This window comes from Crinia signifera, chromosome 2 (assembly GCF_055691185.1).
Source record: "Crinia signifera chromosome 2, ASM5569118v1, whole genome shotgun sequence".
NCBI classification, from domain to species: domain Eukaryota; kingdom Metazoa; phylum Chordata; class Amphibia; order Anura; family Myobatrachidae; genus Crinia; species Crinia signifera.
In genome coordinates, this window is record NC_139218.1 from 268511169 (window position 1) to 268529820 (window position 18652).

Here is an 18652-nt window from a genome sequence, read left to right on the forward strand (position 1 = left end):
GGTAAAGGGGGCAGAGAGCCACTAATGAAGGCCCAGTGCTTTCCAAACAAAGGTAGCCTGTTTCCAGTAAAAGAGTGAGTTGTAGTGGAAAGAGTAAAAAAAGCCAACCTCCTTGGCAAGGGCACTTCAATTATTGAAGTCCCTAGTCCAAGAAGTGGACTAGGTGGGGAAAGGACCAGGCTATGTCCAAGGACCTTGCCACTTGCAGGCAGTGTTTAACCTCATCATTAGTCTCTGCACGGTTGGAACAAAAAAAATAATTACTGAATTTAACTTTCGAAATGTGGTTATTCTGTAAAAGGACAAATAAAATCTTCTCTTACAAACCTAAATCTTCATGTTTCAATAAACAACACAGTAGCAAACGGCCCACTTCTTCCACTGGATGCTCAGGAGGAAATATAATTGGAGTGGTCAGGTGACACTGCTTACAGTACCGTTCTATCTGACACAGGAATTCCTAAGTAGTAAAGCAAAACATAATATACGTACTATAAACTACAAAATGAGGTAAAATATAAATGCCTATGCACTTTATAAAAAATAGAGAAGCTGGCTTTCCAATTTATCAAAAAATAAAAATAAAATTGTGAACTTGACAATTATTGGATACTTCTGCAGCAAAAATAAAAACAGCATTAGGATACATTAAGGGGGATATTCAATCACCGGCGAGCATGTCCCGTCGGGGGAGATGGCCGCCGGGCCCTATTCAATGCTGTGTTACTCGACAGCATTGAGCAGGGGATCTCGCAGAACGAGCACTACTTCACAAACAGTGGGCTCATTTCACTGAGAAAGGCCGGGAATTGCCGAGCTCACGGCCGCAGCGCGACTATTCCTGGCCACGCCCCCTTCTCGCCCACTGCGGCAGGCGGGACATTGAATCCCGCCGGCTTGTTCTCGGTCGAGCTGACCGAGAACAGGACTGGGTCACGGGTGTCGAGCTGGCAGATTGAATACCTCCCTTATTCTGAGCAAAATTTCTTCCGACTTTGTAAATAGTAATTTTTGGGCTAGTAAACTATCACTATCTATATGTCCATATCTCCCAGTTATGTTCTCCTTTCACTGAATCAATTATAGACATACATGGAAGTATATAATATGAAAGCCTCCAGTACAACATTTTATCAAACAATTTGCCACAATAAATTTCTAACCCAACCGAGTCAATTTTTTTTATTTAATTGCTAAAAAATAGTTAAGTGTAGAAAAATGTATGCAATAATAAAAAAGAAAAAAAAAGAAAAAACGTTTCAGGTCCCGTGAAAGTGAAAGCTTCATGCAAAAATGAAATGACTCATAATTCACCTTAACATTGTGATCTTGAACATTGTTGTCAGCAATAGCCTGCAGGAAGGGCTGAGAATGATCACTCATGGTCAGTCGATGTCCATACAGTCGAGATTTGTTTGGGGTAGTATTGCCTGGGGAACTTGAATGGTCCTCATCTTTCTCTTCATTGTAACTGTAATGTATCTGACTGGTTTGGAGTCCCCCAGAAAATATAGATGATTTCAGCCACTCTATGAGCAACAAGTAAATAATTTTAAATCTGTATATGTTTAAACAGTATAGTACCACTGAGCAGTTCCACAAAACATTAACCTCTTACAGTTAGATGTTCTATTTTGTTAAAAAAAAAAAATAATTCAAAGAGAAAGCAAACTTTACATTGATACTAGGAAAAATACTGTGGGGTAGATGTATGAAGCAGTGAAAAGGGAGGAGAAGTGATAAAGTCCCTGGTACCTTATCACCGGCCACTTAGCTCCTAACTGTCCCTTTTTAAAGTCAGCCTGTAACTTAACTGTCAGGAGCTGATTGGCCAGTGATAAAGTACCAGGCACTTTTTCACTTCTCCTCCCTTATGAATGGTTCATACATCCACCCCGAGTTTTTTTCTGTTTGCACTAAAATATGATTTATTGACAAAAATATGGTGTGTGCTATATGTGGCACCCCATGCATCTACAGTACCTCAGTTTTGATCAAACATATATTTTACTCATAGTGGGTCATATGGGTGCCGGACATGGTCCCGACAGTCATTTACCGGACGTCTGGATCCCGACTGTCAAAACACCGATGGCTGGGTGCCCGACAGCCACCGGCTCTTCTCCCTTGTGGGGGTCCACGACCCCCATAGAGGGAGAATAGAATAGGTGGCGAGCATAGCGAGCCACCGTGCCCGCAAGGGGCTTTGTTGCGCTCACCATGCTGTCTGAGTCCGGCCAGTCGGGATCCCGACCTCGACCCCTATACCACACCCGGTCATATTTGGCACAACATTTTCAATCTATTACTACCTATAGTAGAAGAGATATCCCCAAGGTACTTTAGAAGGTACAAAATGTTTTTTGTTTTTTTTTTATGTCCTTGGGTATGTCGACCATTCAAGGTGTCAACCTAGCGACTTTCAACCTAGACATGCTCTACCGTTTACCCCGTAACCTATATCATGTACCTAGATTAACATTTGGATTCAAGGTACAAAAGCAAAATCTTATTCTTAGTTATTACAAGTGCTGACAGGCACAAAAAGGTATAAATAAAGTTTAGGCCATGCTTGCCTACTTTTAAAGTCTCCTTTCCCGGAGAACCTTGGGTCAGCAGCACTTTTGGGGGTGGGGCTTGATGTAGAAGTCATCAATCCCCATCCCCAGTACTGCAGATGCTGCTTTTCGGGGTATTCGTGGAGGGGTTAAAATGACGCGGTTTGCATATTTAGCACCCCCACCTTTCCGGGGGCCCAAGAGGGGGGGGGACAGTTTTTTTGGGAGCCTCCCAGCCATTCTGGGAGGGTAGGCAACTCAGATTTAGGTACACATCATGAAGTCTGCATATAACTAAAAACAGTTACATATTTTGAACATTTTCTCAATGATTAAAATTTCTTACTGGCGCATTCAAGTTCCACAGAAGACAAAGGTGTGCTTAGCGAGAGGTAAGACGCATGAAGTCCAAGGAGCAAACCTAAATTTCTTTCTGTATCCACAAGAGGAGAAGATAAACTGCTGAGATCTGGTGCTGTTATTACTTCTTGATCAGGCTGTGCATAAAGCGATAGAAAAAAAAAAAAAAAAAGGTTTCTAAACAGGATTTTTAAAAATAAATAGATAAATATAGGACTGTTAACATTTGCAATTATCCACCTAATTAATGTAATCTTATATAGACGAATGCTCTAAAGGGGTGTACACACGGAGCAATTTGACCAGTCAAAATTGCCTGGAAGGTTACTCCATGTGTACACTGCGGCCGAAAGCAATGTGTGGCTCCACTGCTTCGCTATTGCTCAGCCAAATAGACTATGCAGGCAAGGCAATTTTTACTAAGCCGCTGCACAGTGTATTAGGCCGCAGCTGGGGGTGGCAAGATGTAGTTAGTCATCTATATCTCAGACTCAAAGATAAATTATGTTGTGTCCTGAGCACTACTTTCTTTCTGGTGCTAGTATATATTATTTTGATAGTCACAGGCCTCTATGTGACTTCAAAAAAATAAAATAAAATGTGATATATATGGTACAGTATATAGTGTCAGGAGACCGAAAAAAAAAAATGTGATCACTGTGACTTGGCAGTATTGTTATAAAAGCTTGCTTGTTCTCACACAATAACTAACACGTGATCCTTTTAAAAATTATATATTTATTTACCTGTAATATAGCAATCAATTAGAAGTGTGTTTCCTTATAATAATAAATTATCTTTTTAATGCACCAGGAAGCTCCCCTTCCCATTTTGTCTTGTTCATAAATATATATCTCTCAGCTTCCATGCACCTCCAAACTACTTGAAAGACCTGCCTACACTCGCCTCACACACTTTCTTAACTCACACAACTTACTGGACCTGCTTCAGTCAGGCTTTTGTTCCCAACACTCCACAAAGAAAGCACTGACTAAAGTTGTGAATTATCTGGTCACTGCTAAGTCTCTGCTGCTTTTGACACTGTTAACCATACACTTCTCATACAAGCACTACAATCCCTAGGTCTAAAGACACGGCCCTTTCTTGGTTCTCATCCTACCTTTCTAATCACTCCTTCAATGTTAGTTCGGAACAATTTTATGAAAATAGAAATAAGAAATTCTGCTTACCTCCATGTAATGACCAACACAGAAGGAATGCATCGACTCTCTGGTGTCATCAAATTGCAGAGCAGCCTCAAGAGCAACAACAGGATCCTCCCCAGCGAAGTGGGCTAAGTAGAGACACAATATGCCAAGCCTCAATAAAATGATGTACTGCATTAGGGAATTGTCCCTACAAAAATGGTAAGCTCTTCTACCCAGACTGCCATTTTACACATATATCAACCTTTGTGTTGGGATATAGCTTTACTTTCTATATCAAGTATTTTTAAACTTTTCTTGGAGAATATGCATCGGAGTAATTGCACTTTCCAAAGCAGGGATTTGCCACACATTATTAGCTACAATGGAGTCTTGACGTGCAACCTTGGGGTTAACATATTTATCAATTATAAAAAAGCAGATCATACCAAGTATAGTATTGGCATGAAGGGATTGTGCTTGGAAGTCCTTGATGTCATAGACTTTTCCATCTATCACAGTCCAGAAACCTCCATCTTTGTTGTGGTTCTCCAAGTCCGCTTTACGTATCAAAGTGACCTCTTCATTATTCCGAGAACTCTGGGCAGTAAAAAATGTGCCTTTCAGAAAGAAGAGATAATTTTGAAATAAATGGAATATATAGTTTAAAGCCTGCTTCACTTCAAAGTATGTGTATTCCAATATGCTTATAAAAAATGTGATCATTTTAGATCACATTCTCATCAACAGAAGTGCAACCTACCCATTATGCCTGGCCAGGCTAAGTCCTCGTTGTCATCTCTCTCTCTGCCTGGCGCAAGTTGGTTAAATCTATCTAGAGGTTCTAAAAGACTAGCTAGAAGAGGGATAGCACCAGCTTCTTGCATTAGCCAGGCATTTTTACACAGTAGCAATATTGTAGAGACAACAAGTTCGGGAAGGAGAACACCTAGTAAAGACCAGAAAAAAGTTAGTGTTATAAGGCACATAAAGACATTTCCCACATTACATCTACTGTAGCAAATCAACTTTACCTGTTAGGTCTCCCGATACAATGCGAGCTACTTCTGCAAAATGTCTATAAGACATCGAAGCAATGTTGGTTGCAACAGGAAGTATGTCTCCAATGTGTGTACACAAGAGAGCGGCATATTTCTTCAGTAAAGAACCAACACCTAAAAGTTCAGGAGCTAAAAGGTAGAAAAATCATAAGGTGAAACACAAGCTAAAGCTCAGTGTGAGTATATAATTATAGAAAACATTTATCTAACGTTTACCATGAGTATTTAAAGTTTGGTCCACAACACTTCCTGGGTAAAGCTTGCTGACAAGCAACCGCTGGAAACGAAGGAGGAGATCCATCGATGCTGACCTCTCCTTATTGAAATGTTCCTGATCAAAGGTGCAGGAAGCTCGTCGTGCCATATCTTTAAGTTTAGCAATTGTCTGGGATGCAATATTCCTATAGAGTTAAAATATATAGGTTAAGGGTAGTTATGAAATAAATGTAGAGAGCTTTATTTCTTTATGAGATTTTTTTAATTTATGAAGCAGCATTTTCCTCGTGGGTTGGGAGGTGAAGATTTAAAATTGCCCGTGCAGCCAGTGTAATGCACTGATGTGTCCTCATACATCTCAGTCTGCACGGCTTATTGAGGCTAGTGCTGAAAACGCATCTTAGTCACAATGCAATATGACTAGGACACACGAAGAGACTGTGCTGATACACTAGTTACTACCCTTGTATATTGTCTGTGGACAGAGCACATTGTAGCACTTCTTAAAGTTCCCATACACTTCCGACGGATCAGGTGGAGATTGGGCCCAAACCAGAGGTGTCTAACATTCAATCCGATGCATGGTCCCGTCTGTTTCGGATCGGATTTAGAAGTCGGACGGGCTGCGCATAAGATAAATCGTATGTGCTGCTGTCAGCAGCACATCGTGGGTGTATTTTAGCACACGCAATGTATCCCATCCGATACCCGATCGTGGAAGCGCCGCGCAGAAGAGGTGCTCTCCCTGCTCTGCAGCTGGTGGCAGCAGAATTTAAAAGATAAACCAATTCAACAGAATTGGCAGCCGGTACATCAAATCCTATGTGAGACTCCTGGCCAGCTGCCCAGGGGAGCTCAGGGGAAATGGAGTCCGACTTGTTCTTAGGACAATTCGGACAACAAGTGTATGGGCACCTTTACATAGATTCAGAGACGCAGTCGCACACAAAGATAAAAGTGTCTCATATCAAATTAATCAGTAATCTCCTTGTTCGTCCTAGTCGCGCTGCGGGCAAAAGAAAAAACACCCGTAGCCGGAAGTGTCTCGTGCAAACTGGTGTGCCAAGAGGGACTGTTTTGCGTGACTGCAGCAATGATGTATGAGGACATATCTGTACATGAATAGAAGCCACAGTACATTTGAAACAATTGTGTAATTCACAAAAGGTGTTTCCATGTTTCATTGACAGTTATAAAAGTTCAAAATGAATTAAAATATATAGAGAGACTTGTTTATTTTAACACTATGGCCCTTATTCTTATTCACTTGCAAAGGCAAATTCCGTTTCATATGGACAAAACCATGTGCACTGCAGGTGGGGCAGATGTAACATGTGCAGAGAGAATTAGATTTGGTGAGTTATTTTGTTTCTGTGCAAGAAAAAATACTGACTGCTTTATTTTTACACTGCAATGTAGATCTCACTTTGAAGTAAAACCCCACGCAAATCGAATTCTCTCTGCACATTTTACATCTGCCCCACCTGCAGTGCACATGGTTTTGTCCATTTGAGAAGGAATTTGCCTTTGCGAGTGACCCAGAATAAGGGCCTAAGTCTGGTGTTCACTGTATCTATGCTATAATATACTTCCTACCATTGTCATAACTGCATACAGCTTTACCATCCACACCAAAATCCTGTCAGTCACATTCAACTATTTAACATACCAAACAGGACAAAAAGTGCTGGTTACCTCAATAATTGTTGTATAAGCTGCACCAAGGGCAAGGTCTGCTTCCCAGCAGACTCATAGATGCCTGTGTTTATTAGATCTTTATCCAGCGCGGTGCTGCACCTGTGCTGTGAGGACACATTGGCCTCTTGCTCGTCTATTTCCTTCTCTTTCTGGGCCTCTTTCTTTGCTTCTATATCCTACAAAATTGGTATTCAGTTTTAAGCTTTTTCATCATAAATATTTTTAACCATTAAAAAAAAATCAAAGCACATCTTTTCTTAAAGAAGAAAAATAACAAAAGTGTACATGAATGTAAACATCAAGGGCAGATATATTAACCCTTCGAGTGCCAACATCTGTGAAAGATGTTCAAAATATCTGCTAAAAATGCCAGTGTCGCTCACATTTGTTATATAAATTCAAATAAAAAATGTTCTGTACAAAAAAAAAAGTTTTCCTACAGTATATAAAAAGGTAAACATTACAGGTCATTATAATGAATAAAAATGTTTGCTTGGCAATTTTCACACCTAGTTTGACAACTTCACTTGGCACTCAAAGGGTTAAAGCCTGGAGAAGTGATAAAGTGGCTGTCGATAATGCACCAGACAATTGGCTCCTACCTGTCATTTTCAAACCCAGCCTCTAACTTGACAGTTGGCTGGTGCATTATCACCTTCCACTTAAACACCTCACCGTGCTTAATACATCTTCCTCCAAGTCGCTAAACAATCAATTATTTTCCCATGTACAGGATCTAGCAGTTTTTAATAAACCGTAAACTATTAGTGGCTGAATTTTTAGACCATAATGTAATTCTCCAGTAAGTATCATATGCATTATAGTTTGTGCGGTGCGTGTTCATGGCCTTAAGGTGGGTACATGCTGCAATGCTTTCCGTTCTTTTTGTACTAGATCGCATCTATTACAAAAAGCATACAATGTGCTACAGCAGCGTGCTTTTTGTACTAGATGCGATGCGATCTATTACAAAAAATTTGTGCCGCACCTTTTTTTGACTATCGACCCTGTCAACCTAACCCGTGTCACTCTTCTGTCATGTCGCCCTTCCATTATGTAGACCGAGTTGGTGTCTATCCAATGATCCATACCCGAAGTGCGCAACCAGCGTGTTGACCTAACTGTCACATGGGCAACACATTCTTGGGGTTCCAGCTATAAAATGCTGATGTAAAGTATTGGCATATTACCAGGTTTTTTTTACAAACATTTAGGCGGCAAGCGTTCATGTCATTTTAAGATTCATTTACCATTTTGATTTCAAGTACAAATGTGAAAAAAGCTTCAAGAAATGGAAAAGAAAGGAAAAAACTATAACAAATGCAAAAACATAGGTCAGAGAACAGGAAGGTAAAACTGATGTCCCTCATCCAATCCACACTAGATGTTGCAGAACATTGCTTTTATCAATTTTATTTATAAGATATCTGCAAAGCATTCTTGAACTGAAGCATAGCAAAATAAGATCTGCTCTGCTGTACCTGTATTTCTGCAGTTATTGCAGTGTTCAGCGCACATTCTAATCCTCCATCTGCCATCAAACTGCTCACCAACAGATCAATCATAAAGCGTCGCCCAGGACTTATGGTCATCTCATTTCCAGAAGCTAAACACAATAAAAATCATCAAAATGAAAAACTTCAGCAGTGTGGCATCATGTATTTATCAAAGCATCTAGATTTTCAACCTTTTTACCTTGTGGCACACTAAATAAGATTTTAAAATTGCCAAGGCACACCATGAGATCCCCACAGGGCAAAACACATTGGCCCCCACAGGAAAAAGAAAAACCTATTGGCCCCCATACAAAAGAAAAAAAAAACATCACACTGGTCCCCACAGGTAACAAAAATAAAATACATTGGTCCTTCACAAGAAAAGAAGAGACCAGTAAATAAGAGTTCAACTGATGGTGGCTGTAAACTGGTTTGGGCATCTCTAGATCTGGGGCACACTTGAGAACAGCTCAAGGTACGCTAGTGTGCCACGGCACAGTGGTTGAAAAACACTGATCTAGAGATATAACATTGTTAGCAGCACTGGCTAATCCGCTATTACCTTACATTTTATAGGCGATGTTTGAGAAATGAGGCGTTGATTGGTTGGTACTTTTATCTATTACAATTTTCTCTCTCTCTCATAGCTTTAATAAATACCTTGCCAAATATGCAATGTATTTGTATAAAAAAAATCTGCGTTCGTATTTACATTCTTAGGTAACTAGAGGTATAGATAAATCAAAAACAAAATAACTTTACTATACCTGCATTTGGTAAGAGTGCTGACAGGGCCCTGGCTCTCTCTTCTGCAGTAGGAAGGAGAACAGACCACCCACTCTGTAGCACGGCTTGGGCAGCGGACTGTACAGTGTTTAATACTCCAGCATTACTAGCCAAAGTGACCACGGTCTGCTTCAAACTGTTCAACAAGGCACTGCCAAGACCAAGGCCCAGACACTCAGAATCTACTTGGTGGCTAATGGCAGCATGCAACTATGAGAAAGGATAGGTAGGAATGGCGTCAATATGTCGTACATTGAAGACCAATATTTCGTAAATTTCTTATTGCAGTACAACATGTGTTTTGGATTAAAGAAAAAAAAAGTTCAGTACAAACGTTTACAAACATATTACAGATAAAATAGCTCCATTAAATAGACCAACTTGTGCAACAGAATATATTTTAGATCAAAAATATCTAAACTGAAGCATAAAAACAGGTCATTATTTGAGGTCAATTTTAAATACATACCTGCAATCGAAGAAGGTTGAGTGTTGCTACCGCCATACATTCTTTTTCTTGAGGCGGTGGCCAGTCTGAGCTTCCATCCATTCCTTCACTAACTTGGCGCAGTAAAAGATCAAGCTGTTCAAAAGTTGTGGGACAAACGTCAACCACAAAGGGCACACGGAGGCCAGTGGACCATTCAGAGCAGGAAGACCAGGCAAAACTCTGCACAGAAGTTACACCGATGGGTCAATAAAATAATTTATTAACAGTTAGAGGTATCCTCCTGCACCAGACACACGGAGAAGATACATTTGATATGTGACACTTGTAAATCTGCATGCGAGTCTGAATCCATATACAATGCACTTTGTATACAGATTCAGATGGTCACACAGAGATATACAGATGTGTCCACATACAGTACATCTAGTTTCCAGTAGCACAGAGCGTTTTATACTGAGATGGGATGTTTAGCTTGACTACAGCAATAGTGTATGAGGACAAGGACACCGCAACATATCTTAGTCACTGTGACTTACAGTTATTAAATCAGGTTTTAACATGTAGGAAGCACAAAAAAAAAAAAAGATAATGCATTTAATGCATATCTATTAAGTAAAAGTGTGTTTCATACAGCGTAATATGGGACTAATGCAGTTCAATTGTATGCCAACAGATGGCATCTAAACATCTATGGACCAAGAGCAGATGAAAATTGGGGAACAATACCATGTAGTGTATAAAGATTCAAGACTCACTGAAGTCCACCGGGGACACCCCTCACAATGAATAATGCATTTAGATGTGTTTTACAAAGGAAAATATGACCAATAAAGAGCAGTCATTTTTAAGTGTAATATTTCCTAGAAAGCAGCAACATGGTTTTACTGATGGAAAACTTTGGGGTGAGCTGCGCACACACTGACTTGTAGTATGTCTGCTGCGGGTGTATGCTGTTGGTAAACCTGGTTTTACTGATGTAGCACTTGTATGCTGAGGTAGTCTAATGGTGGGAAAGGGTATTCTGAACTTGCAGGTGGAAGGTTACAAGCTTTTTGTTCAATAATACTGAATACTAATTTGCACACTTAAAAATCACTGTAGAAATTTATCGTAGGGTCAAAGTTCTGGGTTTTATGCCTGGAGCTATTCAATTTTGTAGCATATAATACACAGTAACTAAAAGATTCACAGCCAGATGCACTAAGCTTCAAAAGTGAAAAAATGGAGAGTGATAAACAGCCAGCCAATCAGCTCCTGGAAAAAGAAAAAGGGAAGGTAGCGCTGAAACCAATGACAAAAACGCGGCGCCGGAATCGGGACGTGTATGGGCAGCTTAAGCCTTCCTCACGTGTAGCTCTATTCCTCCAGGTCCAGGAAGAACCAACTCTGAGTACAAAGCAGTAGTGTGGAAAGTAATTAGCTTATGCACTAATTCAGCAAATACTGGAAGAAGGCTTCAATGCACCTTAACATTACATTGCCTAGACATTGGTGTGGTCATGTAGCCTTTTAGCACACCAATTCCATACTCTTTCACCAGTGTTTATTTTTTATGACTGCCCAAACAGTAACTTTAACAGAATATGTTTTTTACAGCACTGACACACTAACAGAGAACAACTCACTAGCCACCAGCCACTATTAGGCATTGTTGTACTGATTTAAAAAAATTAAGTACCCCAGATTGCTCCTCCCCATTCCAAATTGACAGACCAACAACAACCCCTCCTTGCCTTTAAAGAAAAAAAATCAATGTTTACAAAACAGCAGGTAAACACAATTTATCATTCAAATGCATGACTTTCCCTGGGCCTAAGTGGCTATAGATATTGCTCTGACCAGAAGTAGATCACATTTAACATCCTCTTAAAATTAAAACTTTATTAAATGCTGAACATAACTAAGCTACAAAACGGTGGCTTAGTTTTGTTGTTGGTTTATGTCCAATAGTTGACACCCATATGGTTTATTGATTGCAAGACAAAACTGGCAATTAACAGCCATATACTGTACATTGTATGTAAGTAAGTAAGAAAGAAAGGTACTTGTTTCCTAGCACGGCGCCCATCGGGGTTGATCGCATGCCTTAAGTTAAGGTACTTAAGGCATGCGTCCGACGCGATGGACGCAATATTCTGTCAATTACCAGCTTTAATTGCCGGTAAAGAGAAAATCGCGTTGATAGCGTTCCAACGCGATTTTCCCATAGAGAACAATGTTAAATGAGTTTTAAAGTTAAAATCGCGTTGATCGCATCGATAGCATGCCATTAGAATGGCATGCGATGCGATCAACGCAATTTTACATAGGGAACAATGGGAAATGGGCCAATATGGCTAATTTCTCATTGTATATGCCCCATCATGGGTATTAAGTATGCTTAATCCCCCCTCCCCCCATTGTTAACGCCACCCCACTATTGATGCCAACCCGGAGCGTGGAGAGCGCAGCGAGCCCGCGAGGGGCGGCGGTACGCGTCCTCCGACCTTTTCATACCCCACTATCCACGTTGGCGTAGAGTTGATTTTATAAAGTGTGGCGAGCGCAGCGAGCCACAGAGCCCGAAGTGTGGCGAGCGCAGCGAGCCCCGCGAGGGGACGTGTATACCTGTGAAGTTATCCGCGTCCCCTCGCCATGCTTCGGGCTCAGTGGCTCGCTGCACTCGCCACACTTTATAAAATCAACTCCACGGCGATGTGGATAGTGGGGGGTATGAAAAGGTCGGAGGACGCGTACCGCTGCCCCTCGGGGGCTCGCTGCGCTCGCAACGCTTTGGGTTGGCATCAATAGTGGGGTGGCGTTAACATGGAGGGCCATGTCACCCATGAGGGGGGGGTTGCAATGAAAATGGGGGGTTTTGGGGCTTTTTACATTGAAATCAATGTAAAATTGGGTCTCAGGGACCATTTTACATTGATTGCAATGCAAAATTCACGTCGCATGCGATTTGGTTTGCATGCGATGCGAGCAACGCGATTTTTGCGGCCGCGATCAATACAATCAAAATCGCGGGCGCCGTGCTAGGAAAGTACCAAAAGAAAACTTCCCATACCTGAGCAGGTCCGCATGCAATTCCAACTATATGTTTACAGTCCAATCCCGGGAGTGCAGATGGCTCAGGTTTTGCAATACGCAGTGTGTCAAAGTGCTGGCATTGATCATTGCTCCCCCAGCTATAGACTTCGCCTGCTTCAGTAAGTGCCAGGCAATGTGTAGAGCCTACTGTAACATCAACCACCTTCTTACCTGAAAGAAAAAGGATGTATTTGTAAAGCTGTGTACACACGGAGCAATATGATCGCTGGCAATATATTACTCAGCAATCATATTGTTCAGTGTCATCATCTCTGATGACACACTGAATGACACACTGCTGTGAGAAGAGGCAGGGGGAAGTCGCTGATCGGAGGAGCATGGTCCTCCGACCAGCAACCATTAGGGGGCTGAAAACGGGAGTTCGTACCCGGCGATTTATTGCCGGTGCACACTCCAATCGCTGGCAATATGGTCGCTCAGTGACCATATTGCCAGCGATTTATGCCCATGTGTACACAGCTTTAGGCACCAAAGTGGACAACAATGCAAGAAAATGAAACACAATTCATATATACATGAAAGCATAAGGTAAAGAGAGTCCTGGTTACGAGAGAGCATACAGTACACTGCTGAAATAAGGAGTGAGTGTGGCTGCACGGTTTACCTGGAGGAAGGTATACAGTATGAAGAAGTTTTGAACCCAGCATTTAAAAATGCAGCTAATATTATTACAGTTTTACATTTCAGGGTCAGAGATGCAGTGAAGCAGCCACTTGTGCATTGAAGTAAAGGGCAGAATTGTTCTATAAGAATGGTGGGGTGTTTGTATTTCCAGTTCCACCCTTTACCTCAAAGTTACCGCCTTTTTTTTTCATTCCCCAGAAACAGGACACTGGGAAAAAAACAACAATGGATACTATTCCTAATCCCTAGATCATCCCTGTTACATGCTTCATTCTCCTTTCTCAAATAGAACAGCAAGAGACAAGAAAAGGAGAAGAGAAAAACGAGTCAAATGCTGTTATTCCTTTTTCTCCTTCCATAAAAAGCAGCCACAGGCAGAAAAGACACTAACTTCAGGGAAGAGATTCTGTAGTGTCAGCCCTGGCCACTTAAATCACTTTAAAACATAGGAAAAGGTATGTAAGGTCTAGGTGGTAGCTCTGCAATTCTTACAAGCTGCCTTACAAAGTGCCAGTTATGTGAAGTATGATGTTTAGTTTGCATGGCATGTAATAGGTCAAGTGATTGCGGCTCGGCCAAGTGGGAGATAAGTGGAATGGGGGCTCTGCATTCCCTTCTGATGGCACTTGTTAAGAGCACAAGCGGAACTATACATAATGCTCCGATTCAAGATCATGGTGTCCAATACCCCACACAATATTGTAGGACATCTTGAAAAGCCATTTGATGAACAAATTGGAGCAATAAGCATGGGTGGGTAATAAGCAGCCCTCCAGCTGCAGTAGAACTATGCACCCCAACATGCCCTGCCACAGCTTTGCTAACTGTCCATGCTAAAACCATTGCACGGCATGCTGGGATGTATAGTTCGACAGCAGCTTAAGGGGCAGTTACTGCCCACCCCTGGTCTACAGGGTCAATGGCATTTTGGATCTATGAACTTGACATGAAAATCCAAAAGCTGCAAAGAAAGTGGATAACTTGCAAGCTCCCTATAATGGGCTTTACCCAGAATAACATTCCAAACTGAAAAAAAAAAAAAATATATATAAGGAGGTGCATCTGGCTTCAAGGAAGGGTCACATGTCCAATTTACATCTGGGAAGAGGAAGGCCATCTTGCTGTAGACCTTAGCAGGGCTGGGTTTAATTTATGGAAGGAACTGCTCCCATCAAAAGAATACTTAATTATCTTCTCTAGTTTGTGCAAGGAGGGCATTCTGGGACTTTTCCTAATGACATCACGTTACAAGTTGGAGTAACTGCACATTGTATTGGCTGAGAACCTACATGTAGGATGCAGTACATATGAGGAAAGCTACAACAGCTGTCTCCTTGGAACATCATTATAAAACTTCAGAATATTTCCATTAGGTGTTGCCACAAAATCAATTGCAAAAGCTGACCAACCACTGAACCAAGAGTGGTAAATAGGCTCTATAAAAGTGCAACATGTTTTACTGGATCCACCACACATTCACCAAGTACAAACTAACTGAAGATCTAGGGTGGCTGAACATGTTGAGACCTAACAGCTAGGATTACAGTGTTTAAAATGTCTATTTTTTTATTATCATCCAGCCTTGTCTTCTCTACAGAATTTTTTTCATAAAATATGCAGAAGTGACAACACAGTGCACCTACATATAAAGTTTTAGGCAATTGTTTGCTCATATTAAAATTGTTCTATAGAAAGATACAAATTCCATCCCTGGTTGTCACCCAAACCACTGCTTAGGAACCACAGGGAAGGGGAAGATGGCCTTTAAGGCAATGACAACTTTTTTTTTTTTTTTTTTTAAACAATTTATAAATTTAAACAATTTATCTGAGTAATCACTGTCCGTATTTCAGCGTTTGGGAATACATTTTTGGTTGTCCTTTGCTCCCATATATTTCCAGGTTTTTGTTCCCACCAGATAGATTGGACAGATACATTGGAAAGTTGGATACACACCTACACCTCTGATAGCCAGCAAATTAGGGATTTTGTTTCACCTGCCCCATGGCAGGAGAAAAAAAAACAATTAAGTGCCGTGCTTTCGTAGCCACAATTTAAAAACATTCATAAATCAGAGAACATTTGAAACATAGAAGTAATAATGAGATTTATGTCTTACCTGGTAAATCTCTTTCTTCGAGGACATCAGGGGCCACAGCTTTACAGTGGTATGTCTTACCTGGTAAATCTCTTTCTTCGAGGACATCAGGGGCCACAGCTTTACAGTGGGTAATAGGAGTGTGAGAGAGCTCCAGCACCCTAGAGGATAACTTTAACTGCCTCCCAGGCAGCCAGGCTCCTCCCCTCCTATACCCCGCCTCCAGGCCAAGGACCTCAGTTTTTTTTTTAACAAGCCATGACAGGAGACAAGAGAGAAGGAAGAGAAGCACCACACAGAGACACATTCTGAAACATGTTAGTACCCTCAACAGCCACCCCATCAAAGCCACGCGCCTCAGATCTGGATGCAGACACAGACCCTGAGAGAGAAGGTCCGGGCGCAATGGCAGACGAATCGGGGGGGCCACCGACAGAGCCTGAAGATCTGAGAACCAGACTTGTCTGGGCCAATGCGGGGCCATCAGGATCAATGTGCCCCCCTCCACCTTCAGCATGCGAATCAGTCGCAAGAGAAGGGAGAATGGTGGGAAGGCGTACATCAGCCTGAACGGCCACGGAGCGGACAGGGTCCACCAAAATGGCGGCCGGGTCGCGAGCCCTGGATCCGTAAAGGGGGACCTTGTGGTTGTGTTGAGAGGCCATCAAGTCCACTTCGGGTAAGCCCCACCGACGTACCAGCATCTGGAACACCTCCTGACGGAGGGACCATTCGCCGGCATTCAGTGTTTGACGGCTTAGGAAGTCCGCTTTCCAATTCTGGACTCTTGGGATAAAGACCACAGATAGAGCCGGAATCTTCTTCTCCGCCCACTGAAAGATGCAGGATGTTTCCACCATTGCTGCCCGGCTGCGGGTGCCACCCTGGTGGTTGATATAAGCCACCGTGGTCGCATTGTCCGACTGGACCTGCACCGGACGACCCCTCAGCCAGGGTTCTGCCAGACAAAGAGCTCTAAAGAATGTCCGTCCCATCGTGAGGTTCTCGTCTAGGAGCCACCACGAGAGAGAGAGACGGGTTGTCGGCGATAAGGTTATCACCTGAGATCGGAGACAGAGATAGGATCCTGACCACTTGGAGAGGATCTCCTTCTGAAGGGGGCGAGAGTGGAACTGGGCATATTCCGCCATGTCGAAGGTCCACACCATGGAACCCAGTACCTTCATGCAAGCATGCATGGACACCCATCGGGGATAGAGGAGCCGATGAATTTGGGACTGCAGAGTCAGCCGACGGTCCTCCGGCAGGTAGATCCTCTGATGGATGGTATCCAACCTGGCCCCCAGGTGAACCATCGACTGTGCCAGAATCAGTGAGGACTTGTCCCAACTGATGATCCAGCCGTGTCGTTCCAGGAGCTGTATCACCACAGTCAGGTGGTCCCGGAGAAGGTCTGCAGAAGGTGCGAGAATCAACAGGTCGTCCAGGTATGGGAGTATCCGGGGTACTTGTGTAGTTTCACGGCGCCATTTCGTGGCGAGCGTACACCCGGAAGTAGCACGGAGCCATGCTGGTGCCGTGAAACTACACAAGTACCGTATCCGGATACCCTGGCTGCGCAGACTGCTGCCCATTACTGCCATCACCTTTGTGAACACGCGGGGGGCAGTGGATAGACCAAATGGTAGTGCCCTGAACTGGAAATGTTTGTCCAGGATGGCAAAGCGCAGGAACCGCTGATGTTCGGGATGGATGGGGATGTGTAAGTACACATCCTGTATGTCCAAGGATGCCATGAAGTCCCCTGGCTGAAGGGCCAGGACAATGGAGTGCAGAGTCTCCATCCTGAACTTTGGAACACGTACAAACTTGTTTAGCTTCTTTAAGTATGGGCCTGTAGGAACCGTTTGGATTCCTGACCAGGAAGAGGCTGGCGTAAAACCACGAACCCCTTTGGGCCAAGGGAACGGGTATGAGGACTCATGCTTGAAGCAAACGTTGAACTGCTTGTTCTAACGCTTTGCGCTTTTCCAGGTCTGATGGAAGACACGTGGAAAAGAACAATGTCGGTGGGCGATGCCAAAAATTTAAGGAGTAGCCCCGAGAGACCACCTCCTGAACCCACGCGTCTGTGGTGGATTCCAACCAGATGGGAGAATCTTGGGGTCAGGGCGTCTGGTGGCCCAGGGACGCTTGCCTCTAGGACGGGAGGATCTGCCCACCTGGGAAGATATGGAGAAGGCCTGTCCCCTACCACGACCCTGGAACCGAAAGGCCGGCCGGGGCCGTGTAGTCGGGTGGATGGTAGAAAAGCAGTTTTTGAAGCTGCGACCATCCTATCCAGCTCGGGACCGAATAAGAGGGAACCGTCGAATGGAAGAGCTTCCAAGGCCTTCTTCAAGTCCGTTTCAGCCCTCCAGGAACGCAGCCAAAGTGATCTGCGAGCGGCCACTGCTGAAGCGGACACCCTGGAGGAGAGAGTAGCGGAATCAAGAGCTGCCTCGCCTAAGTAGAGGGCAGCCTGATGTATCAACTCTATAGTCGGCAGTAGAGTTTCTGCTGGGGCCCCCTCAGACACCCCTGCTGTGAGGACAGCAGTCCATTTAGTTAGGGCCATAGCCACCCAGGCTGACGCCAGGGCAGGCCTGCCTGCTGCCCCTGCCGTGGTGTAGATAAGCTTCAGGAAGTTTTCCAACTTCCTATCCGCCTGATCCTTAAGAGACGCTGTAGGGATTGGCAACAGAGAGGCTTTAACCAGTTTTGCCACATGAGCGTCTACCCTGGGGGCTGTCTCCCAGGGGGTCCTGTCCTTCTGGGGGAGAGGATAGAGGGAGAAGAAACGTTTGTGAATGACAAACCTCCTATTAGGGACCTCCCAAGCTTCCTTAATGACCATGTCAAGATTATCTGACTTTGGAAATAGACTTAAGGAGCGTTTAGGGCACTTAAATATAGGGCCCGACTCCGCAGGCGGATCAGCATGGTCATCTATTATAAGGACCTTCTTAACCGCTGTAATCAGGCCTGGTACATCAAGGCAAGACGGGGGATCCGCTCTATGAGACGGGGGGTCCTCTCTAACACAGGCATCCCCTATGTCAA

At 43.3% G+C, this 18652-nt stretch overlaps 1 protein-coding gene across 5 annotated transcripts in view; it reads right to left on the minus strand.

Annotated features, from left to right (window-relative positions):
• Window positions 1-18652, minus strand: part of HERC2 (HECT and RLD domain containing E3 ubiquitin protein ligase 2) — a 212299-nt gene that overhangs the window by 126643 nt on the left and 67004 nt on the right. For all 5 annotated transcript variants that reach the window (XM_083168587.1, XM_083168588.1, XM_083168589.1 and 2 more), the window contains 13 exons: window positions 12824-13017; window positions 9790-9990; window positions 9302-9530; window positions 8520-8644; window positions 7036-7214; window positions 5341-5525; window positions 5098-5253; window positions 4827-5012; window positions 4513-4683; window positions 4109-4212; window positions 2905-3055; window positions 1315-1529; window positions 328-460 (listed from right to left, as the gene is read on the minus strand). In XM_083168587.1, coding sequence (XP_083024713.1) covers window positions 328-460; window positions 1315-1529; window positions 2905-3055; window positions 4109-4212; window positions 4513-4683; window positions 4827-5012; window positions 5098-5253; window positions 5341-5525; window positions 7036-7214; window positions 8520-8644; window positions 9302-9530; window positions 9790-9990; window positions 12824-13017 — 2229 coding nt within the window. The remainder of the gene's footprint in view (window positions 1-327; window positions 461-1314; window positions 1530-2904; window positions 3056-4108; window positions 4213-4512; window positions 4684-4826; window positions 5013-5097; window positions 5254-5340; window positions 5526-7035; window positions 7215-8519; window positions 8645-9301; window positions 9531-9789; window positions 9991-12823; window positions 13018-18652) is intronic.